Consider the following 18,824-nt stretch of genomic DNA (forward strand, 5'->3'; position numbering starts at 1 on the left):
CTCCCACACCATGTCCCCGTCCCTCACTGCCCTCAGCCTCCCGCAGCAAAGTCCTTCAATAAAACATGAAGCAAATCCAGTCGGGCTCTGCTGAGTCACTGGGGACATCACTCATTAATTTAAAATGTGGCTTGGGGATTTTTATTTTCCCCCCTTTTCTGCTCCCTTCTGTGCCCACAGCCCCAATCCTGGCTCAGGCTCAGCCCCAACCCCAAAGGTGGCACCTGTGTGTTCTGGCTGCCTTGGGCCAGAAAGCCGCAATTTGGGGCAAAGCTTCTCAGGGCACTTTGGAGCCACCTGGGGGCCAGCGTGTCACCCCCAGGAGCATCGGGACAGCTGGCTGGGTAAATGGGTGCCACCAACTGGGGCAGCGCAGCAAGCACCCGCTTGCCTTTAACTAGGCTTATTTATTTATGGCCTTTATTTATACAGCAGCACCTCCCTCCCTCGCCAGGAGGCTCCGAAGGGGCTGCCAAAGCAATTAAGAGACAATTGCGATGACAAGTAAGTAAAGGGAATTAAAGCGCTGGTACCGTGTGTGATGGTGGATCGGCTGGGGAATGGAGTGGGACTGGCTGGATTTAACCCCACGCAGACGGGTGGATGGATTGATGGACAGACAGACACTGTCAACGCTTTTGACCTGGGCCACGTGTGTCCAGGCCCTTTCTGACTTACCTAGGATTTTGCAGCCATTCCCGGGGCAGGGCTGGGTGGCCCAGAGCAGCCGCTGCCATTGTCCCCTCACTGTCACCGGCCCCGACTGCTCGGTGGCTGCCAGCAACCCCAGCGGCTGCTTTGAAATAGGAAAATAAAAATGGAGCTTTGGAGCTGCTTCCTGGCAGACATTGATTCAGGCGGGTGATGCTGAACTACCCAGTAAGGCCATGGCTGCTGCCCTGGGACCCCCTGGCCTCAGCTCCTGCTCCCCAAATTCCCTCTCCTCTGCCCAGTGCTGCCTGTGACCAGCACCCCTGCCCGCCTGGCAGGGAGGGCTCCTGTACATCGAGAGAATAATTAAACCCAGCTCATCTGTCACACCTGATTTATGGCTCCATCATCCCCGGGAAGGCAGGAGGAATTTTTTCCCCATGTCACCCCCCGCAGCTTCACCTTCCCGCTGCTTCGCAGCCACAGGAGCATCACTCTCTCACCCAAACTCATGGCCACCTGTGCCCAGCACCCCAAATCTCAAACACGGGTGCAGTAACTCCAGCTTCAGTGCTCAGCTCCAGCCTCAGCACAGGATGGTGGCTCTTAACTAATTATCCCTCAGCGCAACTTAATGAGTCACCATTTTCCTTTCCTCAGCTGCTGCCGGTGGGACAAGCCTGTGCCAGGGCTAAGCAGTGAAAGAACACGAGCAGGGAGGGAGTGACAGGACCACGAGCTTCCCTGTGACATAGGGCAAAGCCATTGCCTGCGAATGGAAGACGGATCCCCCAAAGCCAGTTGAAAATGTCTCTTTAATGACCTGGACATGGCATTTTAAGTCCCTCAAATGAAGCCAAAATGCAACGGCAACACAGCAGCAATGAGTTGGGCGTCCTCGAGTTCCCAGCCAGCCCTGCCTGCGGGGACAGCCCGTGCTCACCCCGGCCCCTGCCGTGCTCCTCCAGCCCCCCCAAAAGCGCACGGGACCCGCCGAGCCGCTTGGAGCATCCCACTGCTGGCGGGACAGGACCCCAGGAGGCTGGAGCCCGGCCGGGAGCCGCTGGCAGGCAGAGGGGTGCAGACACCCCCTCTGTACCCCCCGTCACACCTCCGACTCCAGGCTGGACACCCGCCGCCAGGACCCGCCGGTGCAGGGACTCGTCACCCTGTGGGCCACCAGCGGGTCCCTCCTCTCCATCCCCGCCGCCCGCAGCAAGGCCGGTTCCCCCCGCCTCCCACAGTCTCTGCAGCCGCTGTCCCAGCGCCCAGTCACCCGGCCACAGCCCACCGGCACCCCGGGGTGCAGCCGTGGCAGCGGGGACCCCCGCGAGAGGTGCCCCAGGTAGAGGGGCAGATTGGGGTACGAGTCCATGCAGGTGTATGGCGGCATGGTGCTGGTGCCACGGGGGTTTTGCCGACAAGCCTCCCGGTATGACGGTAGCCTGGCCATGGGCGAGCGTGGTGCCAGCCGGCCAGCAGCCTGGGGACAGTGGGGACCGCAGCCATGACCGGCCTCGGCTTCGGGGAAGAGGTCGGGCATGTTGGTGCAGGCCGGGGGACGGGCAGCACCACAGCGTCGCAGCCACCCAGGACGCTGCCTGTCACCCTGCTCCCCTAGTGCCCTTGCCCGCCGGTTTGGCTTCTCCCGCTCCATCACCGCAGCCTCCGGCCGGGCTGGCTCATCCCCAGCTCTGCAAGTCCTGGTGGCTTTGGGGAAGGCGCCGTGCGGGCAGGATGGCGGCAGGAAGAGGCTGCCCACCTCCCGCCTCTTCTCTGCTGCTGAGAGCAGCCGGGGCAGCGTCCCCGAGCCACCATGTCCCCCATCTCCCTGGAGGAGGGGGGAGTTTTGCAGCTGGTCCCCTCGTCCCATCGGCCACTTGTGCTCCCTGTAGATGTCTGGTGGCGGGAGGTCCCTGGGGGATGTGGGGGGTGGGAGAGGAGCCCCAATGTGGTTCCCCATCAGTACTTGCTCCTCAAAATCCCCTCCCGGAGAGGTCTTCACCAGGAGGTGGGGAAAACGCAGGACGGCTTCATCCCCCGCACAGCCACCCCGAAACTTCATGGGGTGCAGGAGGCGCGGGATGTGCTGGTTCGCCCCTCTCCACTTCTCTTCCCCAGGCAGCCGGGAGTCCACAGGGATGGGCTGGGGCAGCGGCAGCCCCAGGGAACCCTTGGCTCTCCCCAGCCTCTCAGGGGGGTCCCGGCTGGAGGAGGAGGCCCGGTGGGCACCGGTGCTGTTCTGTACCACCAGCTGGGGTGTCCTGAGGGAGAAGGTGGTCTGGAGGCGCTCGCTGCGGTTGCTCCAGTCCTCGATGGTGCGAGTGGCCTGCTCCAGCGACCCCCCCACGCTGGCTGTTGTCACCATCTCCTTGGCCGTCTGCAGCATCTTCAGCACGTTGGCTTGGGCCGAGCTGGCGGTGACGTCGGGAGTGGGCGCTCGCCTGGGGCTGGCCAGGGTCTGCACCCCGCTGAAGCAGCTGTAGATGCCCTGTGGAGAGAAGGGGGGGCCCCCACCATCAGCAGGGGCACTGGGGCCCTGCACCCATGAACCTGCCCTGCTGAGCTGAGATGTTGCTGCTGAGATGTCTTGACAGCACTGATCCCCTCCCCAGCATCCCCAGCACTGCCAGGGTGGGTGACACCATCCTATATCACCCCTTTCCCCAGGGATGCTCATTCCCCAAAACCTGCCTTTTCTCCCCAGCCACATCAGCAGGAACATTTGTCTCTCCCATGCATGTCAGAGGGATGATGGCCCACCAAGCCGTGCCCATCCCCACAATACCGTGGGAAGACATTTGGGTCCCTTGAGAGCCCACAGCAGCATCACTCACCCTGCTGATGGCCAGGAGAAAGTCAAGCTTGTGGGACTTGGGGACAGAGTGACGCAGCTTCCAGTAGACGAGGTGCTCCCAGGCAAAGACCAGCAGGCTCAGCCCCATGGCCACCAGCAGCATGTAGAAAACCCCGGCCATGTTGTCAATGTCCAGCTTGCTGCTCATCACCTCGTTCTTCTCGTTCTGGCAGATCCCTGACAGCCAAACCGTCTCCAGCTTCTGGGTCTCACCTGGAGTCAGACATGCACAGTGGTGAACGGGGGTGAAAATGTCCCCTCCAGGCTTCATGTCCCCAAGCACAGTCCCTGTCCATCCCCGCACCACCGTGGCTGGAGGAGGAGAAAACCACCCCCAAGTCCCTGGGGCTGTTATCATCTAGTCCTTGTTTCTGTCCTTGGCTGAGTGTCCCACCTGTCACTTGTCCTTCTCCAGGGACCTCTCCTGGCTCTGTCCCCCACCCATGTGCCAGCCAGCCGTGCTCACTGTCCCCTCCCCAGGCTTCTCCTCCTGACCCTCTGATTTTGTGCACGGCCAGCTCCAGGATTTTACAGCCTGCAGGAAGAGGAGGGACCCCAGAAGGAATGAGCCCCTCAACACCAGATGCTGCTGGATTTAATGTCCCCTGAAAGGACCTGGTGAAGAAGCCCCTTGGTGACATCCTGCAAGAAGCCTTGGAGGCAGCACAGGCTCTGGGGACCAGAGCCCCGCTCCCCAGGTTAATTTTCAGGAGATGGAGACGGGGTTGACGAGAAGCTCGCTCAGGCACCCACCGTCCCCCAGGAACTGGAGCAGGGCCAGGTCGATGGCCCGTTTCCAACGCGAGTCCTTCTGCAGAGCGATACCGTAGCCCGTGGTGGCAAACACTTTCCCACTGCCGATGGTCACCAGCTTGCAGCCCTCGTCCTTGCCCGCCATGTAGTTGAGCACGGCAGCGTCGTAGATGAAGGCGTCCAGTTTCCTGCCCCACCGATAAGAAGAAGGGTAAGGAGGGGGCTGGCAGCCCACTTTTTGGGGGGGTTTACCCTTTCTGGGGGAGCCACCTTTTGGGGAGCTGTACCCTTTTCAGATTGCTGTAGCTCATCTAGAGGGGGTTGTGTCCTCTTTGGGGGTCTCTGCCCCATCTTGGAGAGCCATAACCCCATTTGGAAGGGCAGTACCCAATGCGGGGGGCTGTATTCCCTTTGGCAGGAGCTATATGAAGCTGTACCCTATCTGCAGGGGGTTGTACTCTGTTTGGGGGCACCCGTACCCCAGGTGGGGAAGCCACACAAAGCCATATCCCATCTGGGAGAGCCGTACCCAGCCTGGGGAGCCCACATCTTATTTGAGGGGGGCTGTACTCCACTTGAGGAAGCCCTACCCCACCTGGGAGGCACCATACCCCACCATGGGGAGCCACAGCTCATTTGGGGGCCCTCTATCCCATTTGGAGAAGCTGTACCCCAGATCTGGCAGCCATACCCCACTGGGGGAGACATAGCCCATTTGGGGGGAACTGTACCCCATTGGGGGAGATGTACCCCATTTTGAGGCTGGTGAGAGCATCCTCGACGGAGCGCTGGTTGTACTTCACCATGTGGGTGTGCATGTCAGGGTAGTTGCTGCGGATGTTCCTCTCGGTGCTGCCGTTGGGGACGGTGCCGAAGCGGAACGGGGGGTATTGCTCCTGCGGCTTCTGAAACTGTGATGGGGACCCACGGGGAGCAGCGTCACTCCGCATCCATGTCCCTGCCATGTCCCCCCTGCCCGCAGCCAGCCCTACATCCACCCACCACCCATGCCCACCCAGCTGGCAGTGACACCTGGGGACTTCTCCCCACCCAAAAATCCTTATCATTTTTCAGGGATCCCAGCCCAGTTACCAGCCCTACCTTCCTGTCGCTCAGCCCCGACACGGTGTCGATGTATTGCTCCTGGATCATGAAGGCGGCCAGGTTGGCAGTGTAGCTGGCGAGGAAGATGACGGCGAAGAAGGCCCAGATGAGCACCATGATCTTGCTGGTGGTGCCCTTGGGGTTCTCGATGGGCACCGAGTTGTTGAAGACCAGAGCCCACAGCAGCCACACCGACTTGCCGATGGTAAAGGTGGGACCTCCTGGCCCTGCGGGGACAAAGGGGACAGTTGTCAGCCTGGCTGGGGACGTGTGTCTCCCCCCCAGCTCCTGCCTCCCCCACTCACTCTTGCCACTGGTGAGGTTCTGGTTGTAGCCGACGGGGCTGAAATACTCAAACACGAAGACAGTGACAGCCACCACAGTGAGGCACATCACGAACATCATGACCCACACGGCTGGGCTGTAGGGCTCTGCAAGGTGAGAGAGACCCCATCAGCACCCCAGGACACCCCACAGCCCCCCCAGGGACTCCCAGGACCCCTCCCCAATGGACAGGGCTCATTCTCCTCCTGGAGAGGAGACAGGGGCTGGCAGCAGATCCACAGGGAACTGGGAGGGAAGGGGGATGCTGCAGGACAGGGGGACACAGCCACGCTTCCCCGCCTCAACAAAATCAGGTTTTCATCAGCAGAGAGATGCTAATGATGTGCTGCTCATAAGCAGGAGGGTTTCCCGTGGCGTCACAGCTTGTCCCCTGTAATGGCTCTGGCCAGAGGATCATGCCTGCATCGCACACAGGACCAGCCCCCCCCACTCAGCCCCTGGAGAGCCCCTGGGAGCTGGGGGTGTGCACAAGCCCCCGCCCACCCGGAATGCGCTGGGACGGGGCGGTGGGAGCGTGGGGATGCAGTCAAGCCCTCACCACATGGCCAACGAGGTCCATTTGTCAGCACGTCCTTGTCTGCCAGGGAGGAGCAGCCTCCCCTGACGAGGATGCGGCTCATTAGCACAGGAGGCTGCGGTGAAGGGGCCATGGACCCCAGCCCTGCCCAAGCGGGGTGGGATGCTCTGTGTGTCCCCGGGGCTGGTCAAGGTGACCCTGGCTTCAGGGGCAATTGAGGCCCAGTGTGGGGGGACAGGAGCAGGGACACATGCCCAGACTGGTGATGTCCCGCACCCCATGGAATCCCTGGCACCCCCCACCCTCACCTTCCCTGAGTGGAACATCACTGTGCCCTTGCCGAGAGCCGAGAGCCCTGCCTGCATTTCCTAACGACCTTGGCCAATCTCCTTGTCTTCCCAGGCTCAGCTTGGCTTTTTAAAAAACTCATTAAAACTTTCAGCACTGGCCCTTTCCTACACCCGGCTTAACCACAGGTGTTGGTGATGGCGACAGAGAGAAGGGGTCCCCAAAGCAGAGCTCAGAGCTTGCGAACCCTCATCTTGTCGCCCTCACACCCCCGCCCTCCCTCCTCCCCACGAGGAATGAAGAGGAGGAAACCATGGATCCCCATCTCCAGCTCTGTAATAAAAGGATTATTCAAGCAAGAAGGAGGAAGCCCCAAAGCTGGCATCTTAATCTCCTTCCCTTATGACTTAGGCTTTTTTTTTTCTTAAAAGTTATTAAAACTGTACGATATTTCTAATTTGCATTTGCCAGAAGTGTGGGACGAGCCTGCAGACAGACAGACAGAGGGACAGACAGCTCACCCAGGAAGGCGGAGGGGGAGACGGTGCCATTGCTCCTGGCCACCATGACGCTGATGCCCGTCTCCACAAAGGGCACGGAGAAGTCCACGATCTCGGAGCGCTCCTCGTTGATGGTGAGGGAGCCGATGGCCATGTCCGCACGCTTGTAGTACACCTGGGGAAGGGGCAGATGGTTCTGGATGGGCAGAGGGATCCAGACACCACCTTCCCCAGGCATTTCCTCATCTCTAGCAATTCACAGAATCAGAGAATCACAGAATGGTTTGGGTTGAAGGGACCTGCAAAGCTCCCCCAGTGCCCCCCCTGCCATGAGCAGGGACATCTTCACCAGCTCAGGTTGCTCAGAGCCCCGTCCAGCCTGGTCTGGGGTGTCTCCAGGGATGGTTCATCCACCACCTCTCTGGACAACCTGGGCCAGGCTCTCACCACCCTCAGTGCAAAAAATTCCTCCGTATGTCTAGTCTGAATCTCCCCTCCAACCTTAACCTTTGTCTTTCTTAAAAAAAATATTAGCTTGTTAAATGATCAGTGACACAAACACCACCAGCCGCAGTGTCATCAATGTTCAGCCGACTCCCTCGCTCATTTCTCCTCCACCAAGCACCATGATTTACAGTTACACTGCTCCTCATGCTGAGCTGTCCCCTGCCTGGGGACAAGTCCCACCGCAGACACCTCGATCCCATCTCATCAGGGAAGCCCCAGGCCATGCCGTGCTCACCCCTACCTCACCAATCATGCCATTCCAGACCCCACGGACGATCTTGCCATGTTTGCCATTGGTCACCAGGTAAAGATCATAAGAGAACTTCACTGTCTTGGCCAGCTTCTTCAGGATGTCGATACAGAAGCCCTTGCAGCACAGCTTAGTGTAGGGATCCACAAGACCATCGCTACTGAAACCACAGCAGGAAAAAATGGGTTAGACCAACCAAAGATGCTCTGAGCTACCCCAGGACACCACGTGTCCAGGGACTGGTGGCCAAAATTGCCAAGCTCCATCCTCACCTCTGCGAGGAGTTGGTCTGCTTGCGGCAGGGCACGGTGTTGCGCACGCAGACCCCGGTGCTGGGGTCCGTATTCTCCACGATGACAAAGGGTCTCTCCTCCAGCGTGGCCACCGTCAGGTGGCGGTTATCAGCCACGGGCTGCAGGAAGGAGCCGTAGCGGGGCCATACCGGGTACTTCATGTGGATGATGCCTTTCTCCCACTTGCCCACCTGTCCCCGAGGGAAAGCGCAATGTCACCCTGGCGATGGGCTTTGGGGGTCACACGGGGCGCTGTGTCCATCCTCCCCACACCTTCTTTTCTCCCAGAGCATCATGGAGCTCAGCCATGGTGAGACCCATCTCAGCATCCCTTTCCCCACACACCCACTGACTGTGGGGTGAGGTGTTTCCTCCTGGCGCCAGGCACTGGACTTGGGTGAGCACAAACCTGGCCAAACTTCACCCAAAATACTTTTAAACTAGACAAAAGTCCTCCATGCAGCTTGTTTCAGGTCCAGGTGTTTGGCTGCTGTTCTCCAGAGGTGGGCAGCTGTGTTTTTGCCTCTTTTGGAACTTTTCGGCCAAATTGCAGGGAAGAAACAACAACAACCAAAAAAAAAAGAGTTCTTGCAGACCTTTGGTGTCCAACATTGCTGCAAAGCCCCACCGTGCCACCATGGTTACTTTCGGTACCAGTCATGGGTTTTGCATGGGACAAGCTGCCCCAGGGTGGGACCCCAGCCTGTGCGTGACTCCAGGCCCACCCTTCCCAACCACCCCCTGAGCGTGCCCATTCCAGGGGGTCTGGAGGTCCTACCATCTCCCAGAGCCGGTGCTGGTTGAGCGAGATCACCACCATGGTGGGCCTGACCAGGTAGCCACCTTCATTGAAGGAGAAGTCCCTGTGCTCCCATGTCACGTTGAGGAGGTGCCTGGTGGGACACAGTGTCTGTGAGACCCTGGCTGTGCAGCCCAGTCCTCTACAGCCCTCCTCTTCCTCCTCCAGCTCCAGCCAGGCTGCCACAGGTCCCATGGAGAGATGTGGGACTGAGAGCTGGGGACCAGGTTTAGCCCCTATGCAAGGGGCAGTGGGAGCTGGAGAAAGCGCCACCAGCAAGAAGCGCTGCAAGGCTGAGGGTGCACGTTCTGCCCCAGCAGCCCTGAGGTGTCACGTCTGCACCACAAAGCAGAGCTGTGAAGCCCCCCAACACCCCTGTGGGTCCTGGCTCACAGAGAAGCCCAGGGAAAGGCAAGGGCTGCTCTGGGGAGATGTGCCAGGAGAAACCCAGCCAAGAGGCATAGAATCATAGAATAAAGTCGTAGAAGGCTTGGGGTTAGAAGGGACCTTCCCAGCTCATCCAGCCCAACCCCTGCCATGAGCAGGGACATATTCGCCCAGATCAGGTTGCTCAGAGCCTCGTCCAGCCTGGCCTGGGATGTCTCCTCCATGGACCACCAGCTGTAGCTCACATCATCCTCCCTACCCACCAGCTCCACCCTCTTCCTTCCCTACCCCTTCTCTCTCCATTTCCCCATTCCCCTCATTTCACACCCACCCCAGTGGGTCCCCAAGTCTCACCTGTAGAAGCTGGTGTTGGTGGCGGTGGCCCCAGCAGGGGTCCAGCAGTCCCGTCCCACCTCTGGAAGGTAGCCATGGGCCCGGAAGAAGCTGGCTGCCCCCATGGCAATGATGGCCACGCCATCCCGCACCTTCTGCCGCAGGCTCAGCTTCCAGCTCTCTGTCACCACGCTGATGAGGCCGACGGGGAAGGAGGAGGGTGGTACCTCCATGTTGCCCACCGTCAGGCTGGGCACGATCCAGATGTAGCCCGGCCCCACGAGCCCGGCTTGCTCCACCATGGCGAAGAGGTACTCGGCCTCCTCTCGTGAGCAGTAGACAATGAGGACCTGGGCATCGATCTGCCGCAGGAGCCGCTGCGTCCTGGAGCTGCTCTGCTCCTGGCTCATCTCGAAGGTGAGCACCTCCTGCAGCTCCCAGCCAAAGTAGCTGGCCTCCGTGAAGGACCTGATGACATCCAGGAAGATGTTGTAGCCCGGGTAGAGGCTGGTGATGACAGCAAACGAGCCCCAGTCGTATTCTTCCAACACCTTGAAGATCACCTGGATTTGCTGCTCGATGGAGACGCCCAGCTGCAAGAAAGCCGAGCCGGGCTCCTGCGGGAGGAGAAAAGGTCAGGGGCTGCTCCAGCATCTGTGCAAGCCACCTTGAATTTGCCATCATGAAGGGTTGGAGGGAGCCATGAACTGGTGAGGTCCATGGGCTGGAGACACCCAAAATGGGACTGATCCTCTAGTGGTCTCCAAGAAACCTCCTTCCATGCAAAGGGTCAAGCCCTGTAGCCTCTCCATTTCTCAGCTTGTTAACCAAGAATTCGTCTATCCTCCAAAGGAGACCAACTAGTTCTCCTTAAAAAAATTGGAGAAGAAGGGACAAGGGCTCTGCCAGGAGGGTAAATCCCATCCCAGCTCCAACTCACTACCTGCTGCCGGAGCCTGTGTGGCTCCTTCCCTCCCGTCCCACCTCCCCGGCCATCTGGCCTCTCATTAACAAACCTTAATTGATCTGATTCTGTCTTAAATGATTCAGCGAATGGCATTTGCAGAAGGTCGTGTGCAGGCAGCAGGGTTTTTTACCACCCACACCCCCTCCACCCCCAGAGAAGTGGCTTTTTTTTTCAATGAGGCAGGTGGTCCGGATGGGGAGCTGAGCTCTGGGAGTCCTGGCCAGGGAGTGGGAGCCACCGAGGACCTCAGACCCATGGGAGGAGGAGGAGGAGGAGGAGGAGGAGGAGGAGCAGGAGGTTGAGCCTTCAGACAGGTCCCACTCACCAACCCTCACCCACATTGTGCAGCAGCTCAGGGTGGTCCAGAAGCACTGGTGGGTGCAGGCAGAGCTGCTGAGGTGCCATCCAGGGGGTATAGATCCCAAAACCTCTGGGCAAACAGAGCATGAAGCCAGTCCCCAAGGAGCATCAGGGTCTCCACCCTGGGGGCTGCTGCCCTGGGAAGCAGCCAGTGCCAGGACTCCCCCGGTGTCCAGGCTGGGTGGTGTGAGAGGAGCAGCCAGAAGATACCTCAAATCTCCTCTCCAGGGAACACGGGACCCTCACTGCAGCCCATCGCCACCTGCCCAGCACCCTCCAGCCCAGCTCCATCTCCCTCCGCTGCCAGCGCTTCCCAGCAAGCAGGTGACAGTGACAGCATCTGACGCCAGCAATGCCCCCCTATTTCATCTCATGTTGTACATGAGGTCGCTGCCACAGCTGAGTGAGGCTTCTCTGTGTTGGCTGCCCGGCCATTTCAGGGCTGGATTGAACACCAGGGGGTGGACAGGGAGGAGGATGGGGACATGCCAGCCCTGACGCTGCCCTGGCAGCCCATGGTGGGAACAGCCAGGAGGGGACAGGAAGCAGGACACCAGGGAAGGTCCCTCCACAGGGCTCTGAAGTCCTTTCCCATGTCCCATCAGCAGCATCCCCTCCTCAAAGTCTGACGTCCCACCACCTTGGTCAGCCACGCTGCCACAGCCACTGCCTGTTCCCAGCAGCTCCTCTGTCCTCCAGCATTTCTCATCCCATATCTACCCCTCTCTGGCAATCCCACATTCCCCTCATGCCCCCCCAAGAAAAAACCCCAGCAAATGTCTCACCTTGGGGGTCAGGACCACAGCAGACCCCCCGCTGATGCTGATGACAGGGACCTGGGTCTGGGAGGAGATGAAGTCCAGGATCTGTGCCACGGCCTCCGTGCCGACGTTATCCTCAAAGACGATGCCGTGGATCTTGTGGCTGGCGAGGATGTCGCAGATCTGGGTGAGGAGGGTGCTGGGGTTGGTGTTGTTGACGATGACGGTGATGGGGTGGATCTCCAGGGGCATGTCCAGGAAGCTTTGGGGGCTCAGGCGGGTGCGGATGTGCAGGGGGTAGGACGTGCCCCCAAACACCACGGCCACGTTGACCACCGGCTCCTCGGGGCCTGGCAGCAGGAGGTCCGTGAAGGCAGCCGAGCAGCCCAAGACCATCGACAGTAGCAGAGCGTGCGCCGGCGCTCTGCCCATGTCCACCGCCGCGTCCCTGCCAGACGGGACACAGCCCCTCGTATCCAGCCGCCTGCCAGGACCGCCGGCCCCACTCACCCCAGCCCTCCCCACCACCCCGGGCCAGCAGTGCGGGGGGTTGACCCCAGGGAGAGAAGGGGACGCTTGTCCTTTGGAGGCTGGATGTGGTGGAGGGGTCGCCACTCACCCCAGTGCCATGTCCTTTGTCCCCACTCCCACCAACCACTAACTTTTTCCAGCCAGTGCCTCCTTCCCACCATCACCCATTCCAGTACCCCCAGCCCCATACGAGTACCACTGTCCCCCTCCCGCCCCTCTCCCTCCTCCAAAAGCCATCGCTACTCTGATGCTCTGCATCACCCCTTCAAACAGGGATGGGGACAGCAGTGAGAGGTGACAAGAGGAGCTGGCAGCTCCCCGGTTCCTCTCTCCACAGCTGACAGCCACCTGCAACACTTAGAGGCTTTGCCCTTGAGGGGGTTCAGCTCTGCAACCCCCATGTTGGGATTCTGCAAGCCACACAGTCACCGGAGCAGCCAGCCCCCTGCCTGTGTCCCTGCCCCAGCCCCCTGCCTGTGTCCCTGCCCCAGCCCCCTTTTGCTTCCCATATCCCAACCAAAGCACCTGCCTGGCCCCTTACTCCCAAATTTCTCCCCCTGACACCACCCTTAAGCTTTCCCCCTTCCTTATCCCCCACATTGGGCATCCCCCCGCTGGTATCACCCACCCAGCTGGGACACCCACCATGCTGCATTTCTGCTAGCTGCACCCCTAAACCAGGCTGTAGTGGCGGGGGGGGTAGGGGGGGTGGGCACCTCCCCACTGCCAGGTTCCCAGTTCCCCACTGACCGTGGGTCCCCAGCCCACAGCAGGCAGGTGACAGTCCCCAGTGGGATACATGTCCCTGCCCATGGTGATGCAACCCCATGCTGGAGATCAACCCCTCCTCAGAAACCCCCAGAAAAACCAACCCATGGCAAGACCTGTGGCCAGGGGCATCCGAGCCCCTCTGCACCCTGTTGTCCCCAGGGCCATTGCCCCGGTGCCATGCCACACAGCAGGGAGGGAGACAAGCCACCCTCTGCGGTGGCACTGGCCACACACCGGTGTCACTCCATGCAGCAAGATGCCAGCTGGTGCTTGGAAACGTCACTTGCAATTAAAAGCTGCTGGTGCTTAACGCAACCTCGGCAAGGCCGGAGGAGCCTCTTGCTGAGGTTTTGGGGTCTGGGCTGCCTTGGAGCCCCAACACCCTCCATGCCGCAGTGATGGAGAACCCTTCAGCATGCTGTGAAAGCACTGTGTGGATTCAAAATGCAGGAAATAAACCCAGCAACTGCTTGGCCAGGCACCCTGTAAGAGCTGCAGTGTGCAGATTTGGGCTGTCCCCTCCAGAGAGATGGGGGACACGAGCCACACATCCCCCTCCGTCACCCACAGCTGCCCGGATGGCTGGGGCAGGCACCAACACTCACTGGGCAGCATCTCACTTGGCCAGATGGGTTTCGGCAGGGGATCATCCACCCCCAGCACCCACCATCACCCAGGGGGTTCACTCTGCCCAGTTGCATCCCCCCCCACTATCCTGTGTTGCAGCTGGCCAGGCTGCAGGAGCCATGAGGCCACGTCGATGGCCACAGCTTTGGCCGGAGAGGGCGGCGGGTGAGTCACACCGCGCTGGCACCGTCCCACGCTCCGGCATGGCCAGCCCAGTGACGGGGCGGCCCGCGCCACCGCTCCTCGCTGCGAATTCCCAAGTATTTTTAGTCCCGTGATAAATAATTCATCGGGAATCCGGCATCAGCTACCCGAGCAGAGAGGAAGGGGAGCAACGCGCCACCCAAAACAAACAGAGCCGCTTCTCCCAGCAGCTCTGCCTGTCTGAGCCCTCCTCAAGGACATTTAAATATACTCCAGGCCCTCGTGGTGACTGATCGGGTTTGCTCACACCAACCCTGGCACCTCACCCATCCCAGGCCCTCATCCTCCTTTTCCTCAACCCAATCTTTCCCTGTGCTCAGGAGCCCCTTCTAGCACCAAGCAACCCAAGCATGGACCAGCAAAACCCTCCAGAAACACCAAGTGCTGCATCCGAAGGGGCTGCTCTGCTCCCAGCTGCAACTGGGACAAGGTTTGTGCAAAATGGTTTCTCACTGGACCGAGCCGCAGGTGAAAAGCATCCCTGTCAGAGCGTGATGGCAATGGCAGAGCGAGGAGGTGGCCATGGGCACGTCATGGCTGAAACAACCGGAGTAGGGAATTTCCATCCTTCTTGGGAATGGAGTGACACTGGTTGGAGCCCTTGGTGGCCGCAGAGGAGGATGGAGTGGTCCGGGCCAGCAAGCCCGTGGCTGGCATGGGCTTCAGGCACGGATGGGAGCCAGGGCTGCTCCAAAATGGCCAGATTCGGGATGCCAAGAGCATCCAGCTCCTCCAGCCCCGCCAGCTCCGTGCACTTCCAGCCTGTTTTTTCCTAGGGGCGAGCTAGAGGGCTGAGGGAAAACATGGGGTTTTGGGGCGGAAGACAAATTGCAGCAAGCTGTTGGCGGCAGAGGAGAATCAAGCCCGTCCCTGCGCTACTGCCAGAGCTGGGGCTGCTCTGGCGCTCAGCACAGCGCAGAAAACCTCCCTTGGACTTTGGAGAAAAGATCCACGTTTTTCGGCCCCTCGTAGCAAGCACTGCAGAACCGCTCCCTTTGGAAAAAGCCTTCCCAAAAGGGAGGTTTTCTGGCTGGGTAGAGGGCTGGTGGCCGGGCTGGAGGAGAAGGTGGCCCTGGCCAGGAGTCCCGGCAGGGCAGTGCCACCTCCCAGCAGCCTCCCCGGGGACCAGAGGACACCCATGGAGCTGCTCAGTGGTTTTGGTACTTATTTTCTGTTGCTTCAGGGCAGTTCTGAGCCAGTTAACCCTTTTCCTAGGTGCAGCTTCGCCTGATAAACCAAACATTTGCAGAACCCTCCTGCTAAATGCACCAATCGAGCCCTTAACTCCCTCCATCTCCTGAAATATCATTTTAACGCAACAAGGAAAGTTTTCTCCTAATTTTAAACCTCCTTTTTGTCCTCCCTCCTCTGCTCCAAGAGGAAGAGAGCTCATGCAGATATTTTGATGTCGGGAAAGGGAGAAATAAAATCCCAAAATGAAAAATATCTCTTGAGAAAGAGAAACCTTACCACTCCAAAAGAGTCTCTGTGCCTGAAACCACAGGGAAGGCACAACGTGTGCCAGGGAGGGGGAACCGCAACTGATGGACGAAAAGGACAGAGCAAACCCGAACCTGGCAGGAGTCGTGCACAGAGGACGGGGGGCACTGGGGAGGTCATCAGGTTGTGCCAGAGCTTGTCATTACCAGGATGGGGGACACCCCTATGGAGCAAGGAAACAGACCCCCCCCTAAAAAGGAGAGAAAGGACCAAAACCTCCCCAAAGCCAGCTTGTTATCATCCCTGTCTGCACGCGAGGGGGATGACTCGGGAGGGAGAAGTGCTGGCAGCCCCTGACAAGCACCGTCTCCTTTCAACCTTCATCTGCCATCACCTAGCATCACCCTCCTCTCCCTCATCACCCTCCTCTTCCTCGCCCATGCCTCCGACAGCAACAGTTGCAGGCTGGGGGTTGAGGACCGGGTCTATGGTGAGGGCCCCATGCACACACACACCAAAACGCAGCTTAAAAAGGTCGAACGTGGATTAACCAAAAATAAACACCAAGTGTCCTGCCTGCAGCTGGGTTACGCAAGGTGGTGGTGGGGACACAGGGATGGTGGCACCCAGGGAGGTCTCCTCTCTTTTTTCCTGCCTCCCACTCCCTCAGAAAACCCCCCAGCAAAACGCCCCGAATTAAGGCTCTTTCCCATCACCTACCTGGGACAGGGAGCAGGAGCTCTCGGGGATGGGGATGCTGGGGCAGAGGAAAACGACCAGGACAACCCCGCTATCCCAAACGCCCCCCACACACCCCATCCCTAAAAGTTCCTGGCGCCGATGCCGGGGCGGTGGCAGAGCCCGTCGGGGTCCCGGTTGCCCCCAGCCCGCCCGGTACTTACGGGACCGCCGCTGCTCGGTGCCTACATGCCCGGCGGGGCTGCGCGTCCCACCGGGGGCTCGGCTCTTCCCAGCCCGCTCCTCGTCCTCCGGGGCAGCCCCCGGGGGGGGCAGGATCGGCCCCCGCCGCCGCGGCTGGCGGAGGGGTCCAGCGGCCGCTGTCGGTCCCGGCTCGTCCTTGGAGGCGGCGGCGGCTCCTCTGCAGCGGCGGCTGGAGGCAGGGACGGGAGCGGAGGAAGGAGGGAGCGGAGCGGGTGTGCACGGGGGGGGGCCCGGTGGCAGCAGGTGTCTCGGTGGCCGCCGGGCCCCAGCAGCCATCTCCAACCCCCCCGGGACCGGGACCGGAGGGGCTGCCCGGGCGGGACGGCCGGGAGGAGCCGGCGGTGTGGGGGGGCTGCGGGGATGGATGCCCGGGGCGGGGGGGGACGGGAGCGGTGGAAGGACAGGACGTGTGTCCTCCCGCCTCGCCGCAACTTCGGGGCTGGCCGCCAGCCCCGGGGAAGGGGGGGCGGAGGCGGGCAGCCTTCCCCCGCCGAAACCTGCCCGCCTTCCCTTGCACCCGGGGCCGGCCCCAGCGCTGTGGAGGGCGGGGGGCAAGACCCCCCCCTCTTCCTTCCTTCTCCTTCCCGAGGTGGGAAAACTCACCGCAAAATGGCACAGACCCCCACGACTCCCCGGGCTCTGCCCACCCCACAGCCCCGGGAAGAGCTGGAGGGGTGCAAAGGGCTGCAGTTGGACTCATCGTCCCTCCCCTTGCCCCCCCATTTCCAAACACCTTCCAGCCCTTTGCTCACTGAACTGCTGGGGACAAGCCAGCAGCCCACCCCTGGTGCCACCCAGCTGGTGCAAGGCAGTGCCACGGTCCCCATAAATCACGGGGAGCGGTGGGGGGGGGGGGGTGACACAGAGAGCAAAGCCCCCGCAGGCAGCAGCATCCTCCAGCTGTCACCAGGACCAGTATTAAAACATCAGCTGATCCCGCAGCACTGGTTTAGAGCAAGCCGGGGGGGGGCAGGGGAAGGAGGGGGATCCAGCAAAGGAAGGGGGGAGATGGTGAGGGACCCTGATGGGGCCCTCTTGTCCCCAGCTGAGTGCCCAGTCTGCCCCAAAATCAGCCTGCGCTCTGCAGCAGCCGGGCTGCGGGACCACAGCTCCCAGCAGAGCCGGGAGCCCAATTCAGGCTCTGCCATGGGGGCAGCTGCTCCAAAACCTCCCTGCGCTTTGGCTCAGAGCCACCGAAACGCCAGCATCACCCCCCAGAGCACCTGCCTGTCTCTGCCGGTGCGGGGTGCCAGCAGCACCCGTCCCCAGGCACTGCCCTCCTGCCTTCCCCAGGTGCAGATGCCTGACTCAGGGACATGACCACCCAAAAGCAAGTCCTTTTGGGCTGGCGGGTGGCTGCCACCCAACCTGGCACCGCAGGCACCTGCAACGCCATCAGCGCCACTTCCCTATGGCTGCTGGGGCCTGGAAAGGGTTCCAGAGAGGATTCAACCTGCCCCAAACCCTGCTGCCCGCAGTTAACTGTGAGCTGCCTGGTGCAGGACCTCCCTGCACTGTCCGTATCCCCAAGGCAGCCTGGCCACCAGCTGTGGATGCCCTTGGGGTACCTCGGGGTTGCAAGAGATGACAAAAATGAAAGGGAAAATGCATTTTGAGCTTTATTTTAATCCCTGTAAAAGAAGCACCCGCTCTCTCTGCGGGAGAGTTTGGCCAAAACTCTGAGGCTGCTGCAGTGCGGGGACTTGGGGTGATGGGAGATGCAAGACCTCGCATCCCTCTCTCACCCTCTGTCCGCATCCTGCTCCCCCAGCCTCAGGCAGCCCCTCCTGCCGGATTCTGGCAGCACTGCCTCTCTTTTGCCCAAGGAGAGGAGATTTAAGGGTTAGCAACAGGTCCTGGATGCCTTAAAACCCTTCCCCGGGACAACAAACTGGTGGCTTTGGGGCTTAACATTGCAAGCAGCAGCAGCTGCGTTTAACCCTTTCTGTTGCCTTCATGGTGAGGTGTGATGGGTCTGGGGGACCAGCTTTCTGGGGACCTGGTCCCTCAGAGCTGGCACAGAACCCCTGAGCTGCTCCCCAGCCCTTTGTGCCCCCCTCAGCAGCTCAAGGGCCTCATTTACCTGCCCTGGGACCAGCTGCTCCCCAGGCTGATCCCTCAGGGGGTCTCAGCTCACACCTATTTCAGCCTTAGTGATGTTTCACAGGGAAAATGTTTCACAGGGAAAATGTTTCCCAGAAGAGCTGCCTAGCCCAGATGGGATGACGAGGGTAGCAGCAATCCCCCCACCCAAGGCAATACCCAGGACCCCAAGCTCACCTGTGACCCTCCAGCATCTCCATCCCATGGGACATTTTGCCCCCATCACAGCCCAAACCCACACGTGGGACAGACAAACAGACCTGAGCCTGTCACAGAGCTGGGCATAACTGGAGGGTGTCTGTGGTGAGGATGAGGATCAGTGCCACCATGCCACTAAAAGCAGTTTATGGGAGCTGTTCTGCAATCCTCAAAATACCTTATTTGTGCATTTAAATAACAAAAGTCCTTTTAACATTCCAAAAAAGGGCCCTGATGGCTGTAAATGTTCTGGTGAGAACAAAAGCTCCAGGACAAAGACCACAACCCTGGAAGGTGCAGCTGGACTTTTCCTCCTGGTTGGAAACCACTGACTTC

The 18,824-nt window shown here is 60.3% G+C and overlaps 1 protein-coding gene across 2 annotated transcripts; it reads right to left on the reverse strand.

Annotated features, from left to right (window-relative positions):
• Positions 1–1,241: 1,241 nt before the first annotated feature.
• GRIN2C (glutamate ionotropic receptor NMDA type subunit 2C) lies at positions 1,242–16,944 on the reverse strand. Of its 2 annotated transcripts, none has more exons than XM_065034897.1 (13): positions 16,148–16,944; positions 11,697–12,120; positions 9,606–10,201; positions 8,844–8,958; positions 8,045–8,256; positions 7,764–7,929; positions 7,037–7,190; positions 5,671–5,796; positions 5,363–5,592; positions 5,012–5,172; positions 4,262–4,449; positions 3,489–3,721; positions 1,242–3,142 (listed from the first exon to the last, which is right to left on the reverse strand). In XM_065034897.1, the coding sequence occupies exons 1-13, from the start codon at positions 16,885–16,887 to the stop codon at positions 1,757–1,759; spliced, it is 4,731 nt and encodes a 1,576-aa protein (XP_064890969.1). In that variant the 5' UTR covers positions 16,888–16,944; the 3' UTR covers positions 1,242–1,756. The 2 variants fall into 2 exon arrangements, with proteins under 2 accessions (XP_064890969.1, XP_064890968.1); XM_065034896.1 differs by having other exon boundaries at positions 1,243–3,142; positions 7,764–7,932; positions 16,148–16,943.
• Between the last annotated feature and the right edge of the window lie 1,880 nt (positions 16,945–18,824).

Source organism: Columba livia, chromosome 18, assembly GCF_036013475.1.
Source record: "Columba livia isolate bColLiv1 breed racing homer chromosome 18, bColLiv1.pat.W.v2, whole genome shotgun sequence".
Lineage (NCBI taxonomy): Eukaryota > Metazoa > Chordata > Aves > Columbiformes > Columbidae > Columba > Columba livia.